General features: G+C 40.5%; 1 protein-coding gene across 1 annotated transcript in view; it reads right to left on the reverse strand.

Moving 5' to 3' along the window:
- Positions 1 to 20,563, reverse strand: part of CEP126 (centrosomal protein 126) — a gene marked incomplete at both ends in the record, with an annotated part of 39,392 nt that extends 18,829 nt beyond the window's left edge. The window contains 5 exons of the mRNA XM_080338580.1: positions 1,680 to 1,878; positions 7,332 to 7,437; positions 8,787 to 8,932; positions 19,455 to 19,580; positions 20,268 to 20,563. Coding sequence (XP_080194706.1) covers positions 1,680 to 1,878; positions 7,332 to 7,437; positions 8,787 to 8,932; positions 19,455 to 19,580; positions 20,268 to 20,563 — 873 coding nt within the window. The remainder of the gene's footprint in view (positions 1 to 1,679; positions 1,879 to 7,331; positions 7,438 to 8,786; positions 8,933 to 19,454; positions 19,581 to 20,267) is intronic.
- Positions 20,564 to 22,064: the final 1,501 nt, after the last annotated feature.

Here is a 22,064-nt window from a genome sequence, read left to right on the forward strand (position 1 = left end):
TCCTGCAACAGAAACAGGAAAGAACTGGGCAACAAAACCTTTGGTTGCAAATAAGGCTAACAATATTAATTTCTTCAAAATGGAACATACTTATGGACACATAAAAAATAGTAATATGATTTACTGGCTCAGACGTAACTGTTGCAGAGAATCAAGTCCACTGCCCTCAATATTTTAAGAACCATAAATTTGGAAAACAATAGAAGGGTCACTAAAAACCTTGGCTTACTGCTGAAACTATTACACACAAATTTTTAGGGATTGAAAGCAGGGAATACACCAAATCTATTGGTGAGGGTCTACTTTATAGCCCTGTAGGAAAGAAAAGAATTTTAGGAATCTTTATAATCCTTCTGGGCCTGTAAAAACAGAAACAAAGAGAGGTCAAGGGATCTCAGTGGATGGGTAGACTGCAAACTTTGTGCACAATGAAACGCTTCAACAGTTTTGGAAAAGCAAGTGCTGCTGAAATGACTGGACAACAGACAGTAAGAAGACTACTGCAGCCTATTCATGTCAGTAAGAGTATTATAAATAACCATTAATTATAAATTTTATTAGAACGAGTATTACAAATACTATTTCACATCACAGGAAGCCACAATGCACATGCACACCAGCACAGTCCAAGTATTAAACTTGCAAAACTCAAGCCTTAGAACAATGACAGTAACTTTGACTCTTTTTCTAATCATAGTCCAAAGTGTGTAATTTCAGGAAAGAAAATCCACATGTTTGAAGTATAAATATTTATAATTTGAAACGATTTATCAGAGGGAAGAAGCTGAGCAACACCTAGTGGTAGCAGAAGAATACATTCTGGAAAAAACAAAAGCTTTTTACAGGACAAAGCATTTAAAAATTATATTAATTTTTAAATGCAAATTCCTGTATGCTATGCAGTGTCCAAAGCTGAATAATAACATTTAGAAAAAAAATATAAGTAAAAAATCATGCATGATTCACATCAGTAAGTATGTAATAATTGTGTTTGATAAAATACTCTGCAATATAGTTGTCTTACAATATACTAAGAAGAATATTTTTATAGATTTTTCTCAAAAAGTCTGCATTTTTACAAGAAAGCACTTTGGAGCTCAGTTCTTCTTAATTTTCACGGTGTTTCTAACGTGACATTTCAAGCTGGTTTTGGGTCCAAAACTCTGTTTAGGCAGAAAGTTCATGAGCTTGTTACTACGACACCTGCATCTATTCCAAAGATGACAAAAAAGGATCTCAAGAGACTTGAAGTCTATCCCTAAGAAACCAACATACACTGGGAAAAAAAAAATAAACTAAAACCAAAACCCAAAAAATAAACCAAGAAACTACAAAAAAACCCTCGACATTGGATCTATCAAAATTATACTGCTATAGCAATTTGTGCTGAGCTGTAGCAACCAACAAAGCAGAAATTCAGTGTGAACTGTGAGGCACCAATTTAAGCGTGGAGGTGTCCTTTCAATTCATGAAAATATTATTCCACCATTTTGAAAGACGTCTGTTTTCTTAATTAAAAATACATATAATTTTACTACAAATAATCTCTTAGGTAAGGCATAGCACAGTGTGCCCTCAGGCAAAGTGTGCTTAACAGACCTTTCATTCTTATCACATTCAAGAAACTTTCTATTACATTTAAGAAGCATCATTTAATGAATCATATGAAAATATCATACCTCCAAGTTGCTGAGATGCTGTTTTTCAAGGAGTAGTTGCATTTCTTTCAGATTTTTCTGGAAGAGAAGTTGGTTACTATCCATGTTCATTCTACTGCTCTCTTGTATTGCTTTATCCCAGCCAACCGTTGCTGAAATCTGCTTCTGATGGCAAGAACCGTTTCTAGATGCTGATGAGGATGAAGCGTCATCTGTGGTTCTTGATACAAGCAAATAACTTATTACTTTGGCTTATTTCTGTGCGCTAACCGTACACTTTTAAACAAGTTCCTTTCAAAAGTATACATCATCAATAAATGCCTGGCAAGCGAAGGACAACTATACTACATATAACTACAGGTGGTGCTGTTAGTAATATCTAAATCCATCCAACACTTTTCCATTTTAAACTCTGTTATTTATAAATAGTCAGACTTTCGTGATTGAGTTGTTGGGTGACTGCCTTAGGCTGAATTATTCTGGAAAATGTCAGCCAGCAGTATGCTCATTTACAAAAAAAGGATCATGGAGTTGGTGGTGTTTTTTGTTATTTTTTTTTTTTTAAAAAAGGCAAAATGGCTTTTATTTTTTCATAAGCTTGGCTTATGTAGAGGATAACTATATACCGATGCTGCCAGATATTCCCTTACTTCAAATACCGAGAAGGCTTTTTAGTATCTAGAGAGCTCAACTTCACTGATGGTGTGCAACATCAGTAATGTGGTACGTTGAAGAATTTGTATTTACTACCTGAGGAAAAAAAAAGTCTTTGGAGTAGCTAGTGTAGCTGGGTACTGTGGTCAGGGTGAGCCCAAATTAAAACAGAGGAAACTACAGGTTTCTACAGGATGAGAACTAGCAAGAACCATGGGACTGGTTGACACCCAGTAACCAAAGAAGTCAAGAACCATGTGAAGCCAAATGACAAGGAAAATGTGCAGTCAGAGACTAGGGAGGTAGGAAGTGTGGAACAAGATGTGTTCAAGAATAGAAAGCAGATGGAACTGGAACAAGGCTGGGTAGGGTCACTAGGAATAGGAACTAAGCTTCAGAAAACAAGAAGCAAGAATTAGGTAGATATCAAGGATGACAAAACCAAGAAACAAGCAGCTTTAACCAATACAAAAGACCTTTAAAAAGGTAAAAATAACCCACACACCAAAACCCACCAGGTCATAGATAGATGAGCTCTTCTGGAACTGTAACTATGACCAGGTTGGCAGCAATGCTTGACTGCCTGGTGGAACAGCTTAGCGAAGGACACTGACGTGGTCTTTTGGCTACAACCTGGTTCAAGGGCCCTAAAATCCCGTAGTCTGGCACTTACAGAAATCTCTCACTAGACCCAGGCTTTGAGTTCTCCCATCTGTTCAGCTGAGCTGTAACACAATTGATTAGAAAGCCAAGCTGATGTCTCACTGGTTTAGGATCAAGTATTTGTCGTACTCCACAATGACTACAAACGGTGGTAGAAGAAGAATAAATCTTGGAAACAGATTATCAGTATAAACTTCCAGTGCAGTTATTTGTAGAATGGGTATACCTTTATGAAAAAGGGGAAATGCAGCTTTTATTTTGCCAGGTTGATTAGGTCCAATGTTTGAAATGATACTTTTATCTCAGCAATCGCTGGATTTTGAGTAATAAACCAAACCTTATTGTCCATTCAATACGCAGATGCTTTCTAACATTCCCAGGATGCATGTCTCATATATAGTTCCTTAGCAGCATCAACATGATCCCTTAAATATTGTTCAGCTGGGTGAAGCTGTTTAGCTAAATTTGTGGCAAAAGTGAACTTCTAGTCTATATGCAACTAGGTAGGAAAATCATAATTCCACATATTTCCCTCTTTTTTTCGTTGTTGTTGTAACCTCCCACCTACATTTTACCTGTCCTCATTTTCAGTGCAGATGAGGAAAGTGGTGTTGCCTTTCATATATGGGCAACATGCAGTGTAGGAACTTATAAGAAGATATGAGTATTTCATGCCCCACAAATCTATCTTCCTTCCCTGCTGGCATCCCCTTTCAGCAAACTTGAACAGTGCAGTCACACAGACATACACAGACCTCATCCTCCACTACTGCCTGTCCAGTAGAGACACGTTATCAGGAAAAATGTATTGTTCCTCACTGGAGATGGCTACTCTATGTCTAATAAATGTACAGAAACTCAATAATCCCCTTTCTTCATTTCTCTCCATTTCTTCAGCTTAGTTTCCACAGTTTCTTCTTGAGAGCCTTCATCTGTTTCCTCCTCTTTCTGTATTTAAAATTATATTCCTTGTTAAAATCAATACCTTTTCAGTATATATGTGTCTAACGGGTAAATAGTCTTAACGCGGTCATTTGTCTATTTATTATAACACAATTTTAGGACAACAGAAAATGGAAACTTTTATCTCATCGAAGAGGTCTGGTGGTGTGTTTTGTTTTGTTTTCAGAAGATTTTATACAATATTACAAAAAGGTTGGCTTAATTGCACTGGCCTAAGCCGAGATAGACATTTGGCAGAGTCTAAAAAGGAATTTACTATTTCTGATAAGATGGTTGGTAGCAAAAAGGGAGAACAACTTCTCGTATTTATTTATAGAACTCAGAAAACTGCATTCTGTATTCTTTCGAATGGGAGATATCCTCCCTATCCAAAAACTTTCTGCACCTATCCACTTTTGAAGACACTGTTACCATGGACCAGACTGATATTCACCTGGCCGCCAAAAAATCTGTGGTGGTTTGTGGGTTTTTTTTGTGTGTATGTAAGTTTCTTGGTATCTGTTTGGATGTTTAGACCATTTATATTCATAAAAGTTTCTACATTTCAACTTTTTTTCAGAGAACATTCTTGATTTGTCATCATTAATTTCTATCCCAAGGCTGAACCTAATCAAATACAACTGTTTTTAAGCAAAAATAGGGAAATATATCTTGTACAAAGAGCAGCACGCCATTTACACACCCAGTGTGCATACAGCCCAGCCCCTGTTGACTAACAAGTTGACCAAAGTCTTTCCTCCAGTATTTAATAACTATACCTTACTAGAACCTGAGTAGCTCTGCTGCAAACTCAGAATACAATCTCTCACTCATTGGGTGTTCCAGGGTTTTTTGCCTTTCTCCAAGAGGAGGTAATATGTCTCCATTGCTTCATTTATTTTTTTACTACTTTTTAAACAGTGACATTAAGAATTCTAGAACCTTATAAAATCCACCTATATCCAGCTGGGTCTCCAGCCATATTTTTCTTGAATACTAAATACAGTATTCATTTCTTCCCTTAAAAGGGAACTATCAAGGAATTCCATAAATTCTGTTTCTGAGAGAAGGTGAATTCTAAAGATGATACAAGATTTTTGGTTCGAGTATAGAAATGTAAGAAGAAAAATAAATACAGAAAGGGATCTGCTACCACCTCATCTGAGTCAGTTATCAGCCATCCCAAAACTTACAGTGAAAGGTATTATAAGACATTTTTAAAGCTTTACAGCTCAGAAATGGTGAATTTTGAAGAACCTTCACCTTTGTGAACCTTCTTGAAATGCTTTTCTGTATCAAAGATTACCTTGCCCTACTGATTCACAAGAAATTTATTTGCCCTCTAAGAGAATTTCGCCCAGTTTTTGGAACCGAGTCTGAAAACACAGAATTGCCACTTTTATGACCCACACAGACCCCAGAACTAACAGCAAGGAACGACCCTGCACTAACACGTTCTGCTGCAGGCCAGAAGAACCCACGCTGCAGAGCACACGTCCAGTTTGAATCTCAGTGTTCAGGAAGGGATTGTGCGAGATGCAGGCAAGAATGCACAGAGTATTTTCTGTCACAAGGAAGGAAGACAAATAGTTAGCATTAGAATAAGCAAAGCTTTATTTCATATTAATTTGTATACTTTGTCCCTATACACAAGCCTGTACTGCAGTAACTTAATTCTTTTTCCCTTAGTACCATACCCCAAATATTCCATTCGTCCTTCTTCATCCAGCCCATATAGCTCCTACCCAAGCCTCTTGGTTCCCAGCTGGGGAAGAGGAAGCACATCTGTGGCAGGTTCTAAGATATTTGTGTGCTGCCTTATCCACACTAACTGGCTTGTGATCAACAGGTCAATGTGGACTCAACTTTTAAGCCTTTTTCATGCTGGGGTCACTTGTTTGAATTATTTCTTCCTTGCTCAATTGCATATTTCAAATATGTAGAAATATAATCATCTTTGGGATCCTTAGCTCTCTCTCAAATTTGGTTACTAGGGAAACACAAACTGTAAAAGAATATAAAAGTATAAATTTAATTTCCTTAGGAAATCAGGTTATAAAAATGAAAATCAGGAAAAGAACACACTATCATTATTACAGGATAGTGAATTTTTAAAATTACACAAATATAATACGGAGTGATAGCAATGTTATATTGTAAGAAACTGAGGAAATGGTAAGTGTCCCAAGAGAAAGCTGTGAGCCTTTGAGGCACAGGGAGCAGTTTGAAGAGAGATGAAAAATAGAGAAACAAATGATAAAGGCAGTGGGAAGAGGCATGGGCTGCTGTCCTTAATCAAGCCAATGAGTGAAATGAGACAAATGATCAGGAACCTTGAGACGGGGTTCAGAAACATCTACAATTTTTTGCCATAATTTCAATTTCTATTTAGCAGGTATATTTTTGTTTGTTTGTTTTTATGGCTGCAATCCTCCTTTATTATGTCAACCCAGTGTAGTAGCTGCAGCACTATATGCATGTTGACTGGCAGATAGTGTAAGTGTTTAGCTCTAAGAGATATGAAATATTTTCTCAATTGTCCAGTTTGTCGGCTGCAAACATGTTTTAATCAGCAGTAGAAATGTAATCAAACTACATATTAACATCACAATGAAGAACACACAGAAGCTCCAGAGTAGGGAGACCCTTTTTAGACAGATTTCCGATTCTGAACATCCACACAATTTACAGCATGTAGAAGATAATTATAATAATAGCAATAAAAGCAGCAATGACACAAATAAAATCCTGAACTGAAATGTTAAAGAAATGAGAGATTAGGAAGGGGATAATCAGGAAGGAGTATCAAATACAGCAGATAAACTATGCATGAAGAAACATTCCGTGATCAGTCAAGGTATCTTAAAAAAGTGCTTGGCCAGAGTGAAAACTATGCAATTCAAATCGTACATTATATAAAATCAAATTGCAGCGTATCAGGATGCTCAAGATACATATAGAGGATAAGAAATTTAAAGGAATGACAACTGGAAAAAGATAAGATCATGTGATGAATATATGAATGAGATTACCCTTGAATGTCAAAAGGAAAAAATCTGGATGAGAATAAGAAATCACCTAGACAGAAAACTTTATACTTCATGGAACAGCGGATGGTTTGGTACCTATGGTGGTGTGAGTCAGGTGATAACCAAATGGGGGCCAGGTTAGCTCCGACTATCCCCAGAGTTCCGCTGAAGTGAAAAGGTTTGTGTCATCTCCTCTTTGGTTTTACCAAATAGACACAAACAACGCAAAGAAGATTCATAATGGTTCATTGGAACAGTTAAAAAAAAGCTTTCCTTGCCACTAGAGAAAAGGCCTATAATTTCTTAAAGAGGAATTGTCTGCTGTTCATTGAGTACACCAAGCAATTTACTTCCTTTGATCATCAGAGTAAACAGAAATGCTTACCTGAAGTTGGTTTTGTTTCTGCTGGGCAAGTACAGTCCTGGTGTTAAAACTGATCCTTTAATTCTTTCAAGAGCTTCTTCTAACTGAGAAGCTGCCTTTGTCTGGACTAGAGGGTTTAGAGTAAAAAACACAATGGATTATTATTTTTTTTTTTAATTTGAATATTTTACCATAAATGGTTTTGTTAAGTTTCTGAAGTTTGGAAGCCTAAAACCAGACTGTTACAATAAACTGAGTGGTTTAGCATCATTAGACATGCTGGAGCGCCTCTAGTTCCGCTGAAACCAACCCCCAGTCTATTTAAGTGTTTACAGTAACACACGTATTCAACAGTTTTGCTATTTGTGTTTAGACTGCACTGTTGAAAAAGCAGGTGGTTAAGCAATCCAGCATTAACTTTGTTTTTATATCATGATTATTGCACTCATTCACTAAGCCAAAGTTACAGCCTGCAGGTATTTTATAGAGGCCAAATTGTGACTTGCTAATTGAATCACTGGAGAAAGAAAGAGTCCAGACAGGCACAACGTGTTGCCTCTTTCAAGGAAGCAAAAGTAGGGTAGAAAGGGGCAGAGGCGGAATTGCTATAAAGGATAACCAAGGAAAAAAATACTATATAAGCACTATATTGCTACACAGCCTGGGCTGTCAGTAGAGCTGTGAAGAAGCCCTAACCCAGTACTGTTCCATTTTGTTATTTTAATATGACATTTGATCTTGAAGTCAGAGACATTACCTCACAGTTGGCACAATTGCAGTTGGGAGAGTAAATCTGTTAAAGAATACCTAAGTATTATACCATATCTTAAGAGTTTCAACACTGGAAAGTTGACTGGAAATCAGACTTGGCTGATGCTGTTAAAAACTTTTGCCAATCCGTGCTGATTCCAAGAGAGCAGGAACTGAGTCGAAGTGATCATTACTTCTCAGAAGCGAGAGAACAGCTTAAAAAGCTGATTAATTCAGCGAAAGTTATGTAATACACTAATACATTCTACCACTTCTTTTCTTTAATGATAAACAAATGCACATTTGTGAATATTTCATACTCAGGGGTTCAAATAGCGGATCATTATACTATCATAGTAACTTCCAGAGTCCGTGTAACAGCTTGCACCCAACTGTGAAAGCAGTGTTGTGAGTGATAAGTGCACTGCAGTGAAAAACATGGGGAAAACCCAGGAAGCCGTAATATCCCAAGGAGGTGATGTACTCACTGTGATTGAAATACAATGAAATGCCTCACAATAGAATTTTTAGGAAAATAAAATAAAATTTAAATTTCCTCTACCCATTTTTGTTGTATCTATTAGATCTGAGCTTCTGGTCAGTTACGTTTTACTTACAATAATGAATTCAATTAATGTGAGTGAATTGTTCTGTTTGTCTCAACTTTATTCTATTAATAGAAAAACACTTGCATTGTGAATAGTGGCTGAATTTTAATTTACAAACCTATCTGCCTGTGCTGAGAAGAAGGCAGATGAGCCCGCTGGAACTTATCAGTTGCTTCCTGGAATTTCATTTTCCTCTGCTGCAGAACTCGTTCTCGAAATCTTTGTTCTTTTTCTTCTTCTCGTTTCTGTTTTTCTTCAAAGGCTCTGTATTTAAGAAGCAAAAGTAGATGATCCCTATGTTTTCTAATTACATTTACTGAAATATTAGTGACTTACTTGCTTATCAATTTGCAATTTTAGTAAAAACCTCGCTTGAACACAAATTAAATACTATCAACTTCAGCACAGCTGGATTTTTATGGTATGTCTGAACATAAATGGGACAGCAGGTGATCAAGAAGAGACACACCATAATATTTTTATCTTTTAGCCTCAACCAGAGATTTGATTCTTATATGTGAATTTACATACAGACTCAGCCAGTTCTTGTCACCAATGTGACTTTTGGTGCAGTCTTTACATCACCACGTAAATGTATCACAGTGGGCAGATCAATAAGGTGAACTGCAAATGCTCTGTGTGTGTGTGTCTTTTATGAGCTGTCAGGGAAATAGTAACGGTTTAAAAGTTGTGATTCAGAAATAACATAAAGGAGCTACAGCTATTCAGAAATAACACAAAGGAACTACAGCTTTTACCTGTTAATATGTAAAGGTTAGTATCAATTTGTAGTTCTTGACAAGCTTACAGAATGACAACCATTAGCAGCACAAAATGGGATAAAACAGTAATGCGAAACTATGTTTGACAGTCAGTTGTCAATATCGAATATGTTAAATGTGTCCTTCTACTGGCTGGAAAGCAACTCCGGCTTTAACCAAAACCAAGCATCACCACAAAGCTTTCCTTCAGTAGGCACAAGCTTGATGAAGCTACATGGAATTTTTATTCCTGCTGACAAAATCATCAACTCTTGCTGACAAACTTAAATTAGCTGCTTGAGTGAAATATACCCTCTACCAACAAAGTTATTAGCACAGTGCCTATGTAGAAAAAATAATACATAACTTATCAAGTATAACTTCTATGCCTGCCAAGTAAGGATGAGTACAACTGGAAGCTTTCTGTATCTAAGGTTCTGTGTGTGTTAGAAATGTGATTTAACAGGTCACCAGCACACTAGGTTGGGTCCCGCTCCCCGCCAGCATTAGTGGGAAGGTAGGGATGTTTAGCCAGATGTTCTTTGCTTCTCTCATCACAATAAGATGCTTTCCCATAACTTTAATCACAGTTGCTTCACAGACCTTCTTGCTTAATGGATCAAAGCTGCTACTTAACACAGCTACTCCTTAAATCAAGCTATTTTATTTATGCCTTCCTTTTCTTCTCAGGGGGAAAAATTCAAACTAAACTATTCAACTTGACTCTCCCTAGTATCCCTTCAAAGTGCTGACTGATCACCTCTGAAAACAACCAGAAAACTAATTGGAAAGAGGTACTTTTTATTTTAGAAAGTTTAAAGGCTGTAATTGCACAATAGTAAAAAATAGGAAACCAGCCAAGTAATTCCCAAGTACACACTTTTACAGGAATATCCACTGTAATCCACTTGGAAGCCAAAGCGTAGCAGAGAGAGAGACATAAAGAACTTTCACTATTTTGAAAATTCATATATACATCATTGTCAAAACATCTTGAAACTAACGACTGAGATTTCTCAGTTTTATGGACGAGTAATCACATTTGATTAATAGAAAGTGAAGACAACATATATATGTTTTTGAAGTGGAAATGTACTCACAGACCCCATGCAGCTATTCAACACTTATATCACAAAGACTACGCACTTGCATTTCTGCCATCATTGAGCGGACCTTAAAACTCCTCCCCACAACATCAGGGGCAACTGGACACTGTGTTCCACCTGATCTCCCTTTCTTCAACACCGCATCTCCAGTACTGCCCATGTTAACCTCAATAAAGACAGTGGTGGAGCATATGAAAAAAGACGAAATATGCAAAGGATCCACTGCTTTTGCTAACATATATAGCACTCTGCATTGATGTTCTCCAAGGTCAGAAATCAAAATTCCGGTGAACAACATTATTACTACTTCTGCTTTGGAAGTACATTCCCCTCAGCTGGCTCCATGTTTCCCAGCAACAATATTCCTCACAGTTGTCTTGGGTCATAAGAACTGCTGAGACCGCATCCTGTAATGTTTACAGATGGTTGCTTACATTTTATTTTAACAACCTATTTATTGCAAATACTAGAGAACAGGTGACACTTAATCAGCTACACTTTCAACAATTGAAGTTAATATCTACAATTCAAAGTAACGCTGCTTCTAGAGATGAAGTTATAAAACTCTACAGCTTCAAATGAAGGATAAGACGGAAGATTGACTTATGCAGAGAAAAACAATTAAATTAAAATATGATTCCAACACTACAAGAGTCATCTGCAAACTTCAGTTTGTCAGTAAGCAAAAATGGCTTCACTTGAAGCACAAGGTGAAGGCAAACAAGCAGGAAACCAAAACAGAAAAATGCTGCAGAGACTTCTATCCACATAAAGTGTTTTATTGCAATTTGCTTAAAATTTCACAGAAACTTTAATTGTTCATACAATCCAGAAGTTAGAACTAAAAAAGTAGGACTAGAGTTAATTGTCAATTTCCAGTATTCCTATATTTGTCTCACCTTAAAATCTGATACAGAAATATGCAGTATTTTATATCTTTATCCTGACTAAAGAAATAGGAAAATCACTATGGGGGAAACAGCCTTACTTACCCTAGTAAGTCCTTTAAACACATTCTTCTTAATCCCCTTAATATTTCTAGAAGCTGCTCAAAAAGGCCTTTAGTTGAACTGTAGTTGTTAAATTCAGACATACGGGAAATTCTAGAACTTTGCACCTGGAGTAATTCCAGAGCATAACTCCAAAAAGGAGCCTTTACTTATTTATTTACTTTTAAAATTATTTTGGTGTATGACTTAGCTGTACTCTTCCACACTCTTAATAACTGGCACAAAAAGAGGACTCTTGTTCCACGTTCCATATAGCGGGAAACAGGCAAGTCCAAATGCTGATGCAAGAGATCTTTTTCACCACAGCTCATCACGATCACTATTTGGTTTGGATTAAGACACGAGAGAGAAAAAGAATCTTATTTTAAATGCAAGGAAATGCATTAAAGATAATCAGCGAAGCCTGCATCATTAACTTCTTGACCTCATAAAATGTAAATTGTGACACCCAGGCGCGTTATGTAAAATAAATAATTTTACAAATGCACATTCACATCTTATAGAAAAACAGTTAAAGCAAATGTTTGTTTGTTCGCTCTCCTTAAGCCACCAGCTCAGGTTCATATCACAGATGTAACATTGGCAAAAGAAAATGGTTTTAAGATGGGGAGTCAGCAGAAGAATTTCCTGACTAGTGTTTTTTTAACCCAGTTTTTCTGTCTACTATAAACAACCCAGCGGTGCAGCAATTTTTGAAATGGCTGCCAAAATGTTTATAGTGAATTTGGAATAGGAAACTTAAAATACTTAGCAGTTTCACATATACAGACATTATGTGGAAGGCATTTTTATATTAAAAACAGTATGAACAGATGGTGGAACTATTTCCTGGTTAATTTTTTCAAATTATCTTCACAGTGAATTGATGGATGCCACATTCCCAGGTGAACTAAATGCTTACTACTACCTTGGATGAAAATAAAAAAGTAATGTCTACAGTGCATTTGGAATGTTATCAAATGAATGTTTTGCTAATTATTTTACATTATTCAACCATTGACATATCATGTTTGCAAAACAGTGCACAATAATTTTAAAATGAAGGTAGGAGGGTACTTGTGTACTTAATGTTTACAGCAAGATAAAGAAAAGGCTAGATTGGCATGCCACACTCAAAATCCCTTCATGGGCAAACAGCAAACACACCTTACACCCTTAAAACGATCTGTGGAAGCTGCCTATAAATATTTTTCTTTGTTTGAGATATTTAGCAGGACCATAGGGACACATATTAAGTTTATTCCCTCTTCCTCTCTGATTATCATACGCTGAAGACAAAAGCCGTCCCAGAGGTTCACAGCAGGGCTGCCTGCACTACCGCCCCTTATTACACTCCAAAACTTATTGATGGGCAAAAAGTAAGCACATCTTATAGAAAGTCAACAATGTTTTTTGTTAGCGTAATTAAAATCTTAAGAGTGTAACCCCTAATAATCCAGATGTAATGGTTACCAAAAAGTAACCACACAGTTACAGTTACTTCTATACAGAGAAAGCCTCAATAATAGGGATAATACAGTTTGAATCGCTCTTTGCACACTGAGTTTCTACCCCTTCTCCTGATGTTCATGCTGCCATTGCTGTTCTGTGTCCCAAAGCTGAGATGTTACAGTGAGCTGTCAGCACCTGGAGTCCCTTCACCAGGAGCAATACGATGTTCATGTTAGTGCTTTCTTCTTCACCTCAGGATCCACTTGGAGTCATTTTTGTGTTTGCTAACACACTTCTACACCTTGAATTCTGTGTTCAGTTTTGGGCCTCTCATCACAAGAAAGACATTGAGGTGCTGGAGAGTTCAGAGATGGGCAATGAAGCTGGTGAGGGGTCTGGAGCACAAGTCTGATGAGGAGCGGCTGAGGGAACTGGGGCTGTTCAGTCTGGAGAAAAGGAGGCTGAGGGGAGACCTTATCACTGTCTACAACTACCTGAAAGGAGGTTGTAGCATGGGGGGGTGTTGGTCTCTTCTCCCAAGTAACAAGTGATAGTGAGAGGAAATGGCCTCAAGTTGTGTCAGGGGAGATTGAGACTGGATATTAGGAAAAAATTATTCATGGAAAGGGTTGTCAGGCATTGGAACAGGCTGCCCAGGGAAGTGGTGGAGTCACCATCCCTGGAGGTGTTTAAAAGATGTATACATGAGGTTCTAAAGGACATGGCTTAGAGCCAGAGTTAGGTTATGGTTGGCCTCGATGATCCTGAGGGTCTCTTCCAACTGAGATAATTCAATGACTCACCAATTTGCAGCTCTACAGTACCTCCAAATAGTCCATACATGGTGCCTTTTACATGTATTACTTATTATTCCTTTGTTTTCTTTGTTACCTCTAAAGCCAGTTTTGTCAGATCACAGAATCACAGAATGGTTGGGGTTAGAAGGAACCTCTGGAGATCATCTAGTCCAACCCACCTGCTAAAGCAGGTTCACCAGAGCAGGTCACACAGGAATGTGTCCAGGTGGGTTTGAATGTCTCCAGAGAAGGAGACTCCACAACCTCTCTGGGCAGCCTGTTCCAGGGCTTTGGCACCCTCAAAGTAAAGAAGTTTCTCCTCATATTTAGATGGAACCTCCTGTGCTTCAGTCTGTGCCCATTGCCCCTCATCCTATCACTGGGCACCACTGAGAAGAGTCTGGTCTCGTCCTCTTGACATCCACTCTTGAGATGTTTATAAACATTGATGAGATCCCCTCTCAGCTTCTCTTCTCCAGGCTGAACAGACCCAGCTCTCCCAGTCTCCATAAGAAAGATGCTCCAGTCCCCTAATCATCTTCATAGCTCTCCGCTGGACTCCCTCCAGAAATTCCTTGTCTTTCTTAATGTGGGGAGCCCAGAACTGGACACACTACTCCAGATGCAGCCTCAGCAGGGCAGAGTACGGGGAAGGATAACCTTCCTCGACCTGCTGGTCACACTTTCCCTAATGCACCCAGATCTAGGTTTGCAGTTTTTTAGCCAGCTATTGGTGACTTTACGGCCGTGGGGTCTCCAGTGCCCAGCCCGTGCCACATCTCTTGCCAGCCCTGCCTGTTCTCTGCTGCACCGCATCCCGCAACCCCAGCTCTACAGCTCCTGCCATCGTACCAGGCCTGCATTGCCCTACGCCACCGCTTGTGTTAGAGTCGTAACTGCTTGTTACTGCTGTCAACCTAAAACTACAGTCATACCATACAAAGATAAACAAAGGTGAAATAAATTAGCCACAGACACCTGGTCAATTAGAGAAATTGCTGTTATACATAAATGAAGCAAAACAAAGCTGTGGGTCGGAAGTTCAGTGAGAGCAAGTCTGGCAAACGTGTGGCCCGGGGCCTGGCAAACCCAGCACAGCCCCGCAGCCTGAGCAGAAACAGCCATGCTGGATCACAGGTCTGCCTGGCCACAGGGACCTCTGCTCTGCACAGCTTCATTACGATGTAGAAAGAGATACTGAATTCGTAACACTTTGCCCCCCCGTTTACATAGTGCTAATATTTTCTCCCATTGCTGGCACTAGAATGTTTTTTGGCCTCCATCAGTAACACTGATTAATACTTTAAAGAGCTTATATTAAAAAATCAATGATAATCAGCCAGTAGGTGGAGCACAAACCTTGTGCATATGTTGAAAATAAAATATTTCTGACAAATACAGCACCAATGTGAATAGATTGGAAACTGACATAAACTGGGAAAGCGTTTCCTTCCCCAGTTACAACAGATTTCAAGGTAATTCAAGCTATTCAGATTTCAAGGTGATCCAAAACGCTGAACCAATATAGCTGACTGCAAGGTTTACTTTAAAAATCGCATAGACAATTCTATTTCCAGAATGAACCAATGACCTGCAGCCAGTAATGTCACAGTAAAATGAGAGACACATTTTGCATTGAGCAATAACAGCAGGATGGCTGCAGTCCCCTGCAAATTGTCAGCTGGTATTTAAAAATATTGCAGTACCTAATCACAAAATATGATATCCTCCTCACTTACATCAAGTATGTGTTTAGGCAGTAGCTCTTACTTTCAGAATACTGTTATTTAAGCAAAATATCTCTCAGGTACTGCCCCAGAGCATAGTTAATTCTTAAACTGATCTTGAATTGGCAACTTATTGTATCAGTGAAACAATATAGGAAGGACTTTTTTTATACTAGGACAACTTCTGTAAAAATAACCAGTAGGCTGGTTGTTCACTGTGTTGACGCACTGCTGTTAACACAAAACCAAGGAGCTTGGGCAATACAGGAGATTCCAAACAAAAAAAAAGATGGCATCAGATATGAATATGGGTCCCTCTAATTATTCACTATGAAAAAGATCTGTGATTTAAGTTACTGTGACTTTGCTTTCCAAAGCTATACTTGCCCTTTTCTGTGCAAGTGTTGTTTTTGTTTTTTACCAATTAACCAATTAACTGAGCCCATCTTGTCAGAAGTTGAGTATTTTTAGTGCTGAAGCCACTGCATTTCAGAGATATTGACAACAGATCAATACAACACTGTCAGCGAAAATTTCAGTACAAATACATTTAGAAAAGGTTGAAAACATAAGAACTCAATCTGCAAGCTCTCTGCATATGCAGTTCTCATTAGCTGGGCACTAGAGGCCATCAGACTTGAACTCAGCCTTAGTATAACCTTGTTTAAAGGTAGGCTGGTGGTGATTCTTCAAAACACACACACATACAAAACAAAACAAAACAAACAAAACCAACAAAAAAACTAGAGAAAAGTTTTCCTCCACAATGCAACGCAAAGAGAATGAACCTAAACGACACAAGACTGAGAACAGCACAGAAGCTCTGACATATCTTCCCCAGATCTGTTTGCTAAAGGAAATTCACCGCTATTACTTTTTAGCAGAGACTTTATAAATTTAAGGGTGATGTTAAAATTTGGTCATGTTTGACCAACTTGATAAACTTCTTCAGAGAAATGACTGGCCTGGTAGATGAGGTGAGAGCAGTGGATACTGTCTATGTGGACCTCACTAAGGCCATTGATACTCTCTGCCATAATATTCTCATAGACAAGCTGCTGATGTACAGGCTGGATGAGTAGACAGGGAGGTGGATTGAAGAGTGGCTGGATGGCCAGGCCCAGAGTGGTGATTAGTGACATGAAGTCTGGTTGGAGGCCAGTAACTAGTGGTGTACCCTAGGGGTCAATACTGGGCTCAGTCCTATTTAACATCTTCATTAGTAATCATGGCTGATGGGCCAGCATGCGCCTTCAATAAGTTTGCAGATGACACAAAACCAGGAGGAACGGCTGATACATCCAAGGGTCCTGCTGCCATCCAGAAGGACCTTAATAAGCTGGAGAAATGGGCTGGCAGGAACCTCATGAAGTTCAACAAGGAGAAGTGCAAAGTCCTGAACCTGGGGAGGAACAACCCTAGACACCAACATATGCTGGAGGTCACCTGGGTGGAAAGTAGCTTTGCAGAAAAGGACCTGTGGGTCCTGGTGGACACCAAGCCAAACATGAGCTGGTAATGGGCACTTGCTGAAAAAAACCCCAAATGGTACCCTGGGCTGCACTAGTCAAAGCATTGCCAGTAAGTTGAGGGAGGAGATCCTTCCCTCTACTCAATATTGGTGAGCCCACACCTGGAGGACTGTGTCCAGTTCTGGGCTCCCCAGTACAAGAGAGACACGGACAAACTGGAGAGAGTCTGACAAAGGACCACGATGATGAAGTGACTGGAGCACCTCTCCTGTGAGGAAAGGCTGAGAGACCTGGGACTGTTCAGCCTGGAGAAGAGAAGGCTCATAGGGGATCGCATTGAGCACATAAAGATATGAAGGGAGGGTGCAAAGATGAGGGATCCAGGCTCTTCTCAGTGGTGCCCAGTGACAGGACCAGGGGTAATGTGCACAAACTGGAACACAGATGTGTCCCCCTGAATATCAGGAAACACTTATGAGAGTGGTTGAACCCTGGCACAGGTTGCTCAGAGAGGCTCAGTGAAGTCTCCATCCTTGGAGATACTCAAAAGCTGTCTGGACATGGTCCTGGGCAATGAGCTTTAGGTGGCCCTACTTGGGCAGGCAGGTTTGACCAGATGACCTCAAGAGGTCCCTTCCAACCTTAGCCATTCTGTGCGAAGGTTAGAAGTAGAAAACAGACTGTCATACTACTCTCCATATGTTGAAAGGAAAAAAAAGTGAGAAACAATTTCAGCTTTGAAATTATAAAACAGCAGTGCAAAGAATAACTTCTGATACATGCCTGTAAGCCCTGTCAGGGTGAATGTAGGGTGCTGCCAGGTAAGAATGCGGAGCTTAAGGATGTCATGCTACCCTTGAGAAACCACCATCATAGCTAACACCTTTACATGTGTTACGAAGTTAATAGATCTTGGCTCACACACAGATTTGAGACATGAACTGAAGGCTGATCCATTAGAAGATAAATCACTGCCTACCTGCACAACTGTCAGGAAAAAAAATACTTAATTTCAAGGAACTTTTTAATTCCAACTTACTTTCCTCCATGCAATGACACTTCATTTTGTGTTCTATTTCATAGCTTATTAATGCTATATGCACTTATTACATCTCTAATACTAGACAACTAACTCCTTCTCAGTTATTAGGGTAAGACTTGTCACCACAGACTTCCATATGAGCTGCTTAATATGCTTATAGTTATGCCATTCTCAATTATCACAAATGGAAACTATTTCACTTTATGAATACCACACCTAAAATTTTAACTGGCCCACCTGAATGACTTGAATTGATCCTATGTTTCTTAAGGCTGCAATGAAACTCATACAGAAATGTATGTATGTATAAATGAGTATTAATTTAACTATACCCATCTATCAAAAACATGGGGGCTGTCTGGTATTTGCTTTTACATTGGAGTATAATATTTCAAGACAAGTAATACAATAGACAGTGTTCATCTGAGAGGGGTAGAGTTACAGTGGTATTGTTCCAGAAAACTAAATAAGATATTTAATCCCTCAGCTGAGACTCAGTTTATTATCTGCAATGGTTGTGGGTTGCACACGGTCTTTAATCACTCCCAGGTGATTATATTTCCTCTTCTATTTTTCTTTGCATTTCAAAACATATACTGACAGCACATACTGTCAAGCTAAAATGTCAGTATAAACAATATCTACTGCCCCCTTTATGAGTTATCAATATATTTCAGTAAGTAAACATTACACAACAGAAATCATTAGATGCGGGAACTACAGGGGGTGAGCATTGGTGAACGCTGGGCAGGGGAAGCTGGTGTGAGGCTGGGGCTTGCTCCCAATTGTCGCGGGGAGGAACGCAGCTGCCGCTCCTGTGTGCAGAGCAAGTACCACCTCCCTGCCACGGAAAAGTCCCCTGTGCCTGCTAAAATACTCACAGCACTTCACTGAAACATCTTGATGTACAGCTTATTTAATCCTTTTGCCACAGAATATTTCATGACTTTGCATTGTCATGTGGGCAGAATATGCAAAGCTCCATTTAGTATGTCAGTACAGGATAACTTAATTACAAATATAATCCTGTACCAGAAAGCCTTTGCGTTGTGTTTATTGGGAAGTGGGAGCAGCGAGCCCCCTGTGCAGGGGAGGCCGTGTGGCTGTCACACCATGCTGATGGACACCCAGACCCTTCAGCAGGCAATGGCAGAGCCATTAAATAGAAGCACTTCAGGCAAGGTGGCTACAGTGAGTTCCCAAAAAGTAGTGAGTAACTCAGAGTATTGTTCTTTTTATATTTTACTTGTCCTATAGCAAGAAACTGGATCGGTGAAACTTTTCAGCCTAGATTTCTCTAGAAAAGAGCAGTGAGGCTATTTAACAATGTGAATGTGCAAATAGGAGAAAAATATTGGGTTGTTCCAAGGTTTTGACTCACCTTTTTTTTTTTTTTTTTAATGTTCACAATCTCCCAGCGAAGGAGCCCTGGTTCCTTACCTCCTCCTTCTGTTTGTCTCCATCGAATATTTCTGTGCCCTGGTCCGACATATTTTTTGATCTTCTTTCAACGCCCGACGTTCTTCTTCTAAATCCCGTTCAAAATGAAATGTTAAAGCTCTGTCGCTAGCATTGTGTTAAGGACAATGGCATCTATACCAAACAGCTCACTAAAAGCCTGTGTGATTGACTTTACATACCTTTTTGGGAAAGGGCAAACTTTACCCATGAGATACAAAACACTGATATGCCTTTTGACTAAGTACACAACAGTTGGTCCAACAAATGTATATTACTGTCATACTTATGTTTATCCAGGAAAAAATGTAATTGCATTTTACTGTATACAGTGATTTTGACAGAGGTTTTGCACTCATCTTTGATGGTATCACCAAATGAAAAATCTCACATTTATTATGTCTATTTGAAGATAGATCTTTCTTTTATTACTTTAATCTGTAACACATGGAAACATCTCCCACAGGGAAAATGTTTCAACAGTAAGTCCCCTCACCCCAGCCTCGTCTAAAGGATTAGTTGTTTGCACTGAAATTGGTTAATATTGCCAGATAAACGCTCTCCAAGTGCAAGATCAGTCCTGTCCCACTTCAGCGCTGTAAGCAGCACTGTACAGGCGCAGATTAGAACTGTTGTCAGTGTTACTTAGTACCTAAATTAACAAAAACAAGAATCCCCAAGTGAGGATGGAAAATACAGTTCCCAATAGAAATATCTCTAAGAGTGAAAGCAAAGAAGAAAACTCCAGAGTTGCGTGAGAAGCCAACTTCTCTACATCAGTTTAGGAAAACCAACGTGCCCGTTTCAATTCCAGCCGCCCCTGCGATCGCTCCCTGGCGGCGTGGCCGGACGGGGCTGGACCGACACCCCGGCCCGCTCGGCCCCGCTGGGTCCCCCGGCGGGGCGCTGGACGGTCCCGGTGTGCGGGGCCGTTCCGCTAAACCCCCGCCGGCAGCCCGCCCCCGTCCCTCCGCGGACGGACACGCGGAAGGATACGCAGCAGCGGCCCGCCTGCCCCCCGCGCCGTCCTGCGGGACACCAGGCCGGGTTGGCCCCCGCGCCGCCCGGCCGCGCCTCTCGCTGGGCTCCATCCAGCGGCCCGGGCCCGCCGCCCTGCACCGGAGGTCAGTGCCGAGCTCTGGGCCGCGTCTCGGCACGACCCGGCCGCGCCGCCGCCATCGTAGCAACCGGAGACGCCGCTTCCTTCGCAACGGGGCGGGGAGCGGCCGCGGGGCGGGCGGGGAGCGGCCGCGGGGCGGGCGGGGAGCGGCCGCGGGGCGGGCGGGGAGCGGCCGCGGGGCGGGCGGGGAGCGGCCGCGGGGCGGGCGGGGAGCGGCCGCGGGGCGGGCGGGGAGCGGCCGCGGGGCGGGCGGCGGTCTGTCCGGCGCTCAGAGGCGGCGCGGGGGACAGGCGGGTGGCCGCGCCGCCCTGGGGCCGCTCTGGTCTCCGGGCCGGGGGGATCCCGTGTGGGCACCGCGGTGCGGGCGCCTCGCTGCCCGTGTCTGCCCGGCCCTGCCGCACTCCGTGCCACGGCTCCGTGCTTGGCTCCCACCGGGCTTTCCGTGCTCTCTGCGGTTTTACAAATAACAGGATGCCTTTTTTTAAAATTTAAAAACAACCTCGTGTCCGAACAGACGCGTTTCTCATGAGTTTCGCAGGGCAAACGCAGCACCTCCCTGAGCCCGTTGCCGCTTGTGTGTTTGCAGAGCTCTCTGCGGTGCCTGCTGCATGTTGACGGGAAAGACTTGGAGTGAGCAGGATAAACATTTCTTTTTAACCACTGCGTGCAGAAATCACAATGCAAAAAAACACCAACACCAAAACGTTAAATGATATAAGATTTTATACAAAATTATAAGAAGTATATAAAATGTAAATAAAGTTACACAAAGTAAAAAAGAAAAAGTTCTATAATTTCTATAATTGTTCTATAATTTCATTTTTTTTCCAGGCAAAGCAGGGTGTGTTGCCTTGTGATATTGCCATGCCTTGGATGAGCTGTCGGCAAAAGGCTAAATGCCTTGGTGATTTCCTGGTGAGACATTTCTTGGCTGTTGTATTTGAGTTTAAACCAGTTCTTCTCTTTTTCAGTTTCCAGCTGTTCTATGTCTTTGACCAGGGGGGTAAAAATAGTACTCAACATTTGTAGAATATTTTTCCCCACGGGATCCCCCACATATTTGTAGCACAGCTTGTGAAGCAGGGGCAACTAACACCATTTTACAGTCAAGACCACTGATGCTCAGGTTGCCAAATGTGCTTAATATTTAGAACATCTCAGTTACCACACTTGAGAAGAACACCCTAAATGGAAGTCTTTCACCTCTAGTTCAGAATACTGACCCCGAATTCAACTCCTTGCCCAGTCTGAACTCCTCCATGTTGCAGGTAGAAGACTGGTTGTCACTCTACCACATTCCATGTGCTTTTTAATGCACAGACACTTTTAACATCCCAGTCTGGCTGTTGAAAAGCTGGGTTTTGTTTAGGATACAGTACAAGACTTTATCAATATGGGGAACTGAGTCAGGTGAACAGGACTGAATCAGAGCTGGGGAACAAGGGCAGAATTAGAGCCTGTGTCATACCTAG

This window comes from Nesoenas mayeri (genome assembly GCF_963082525.1).
Source record: "Nesoenas mayeri genome assembly, chromosome: 1".
NCBI lineage: Eukaryota > Metazoa > Chordata > Aves > Columbiformes > Columbidae > Nesoenas > Nesoenas mayeri.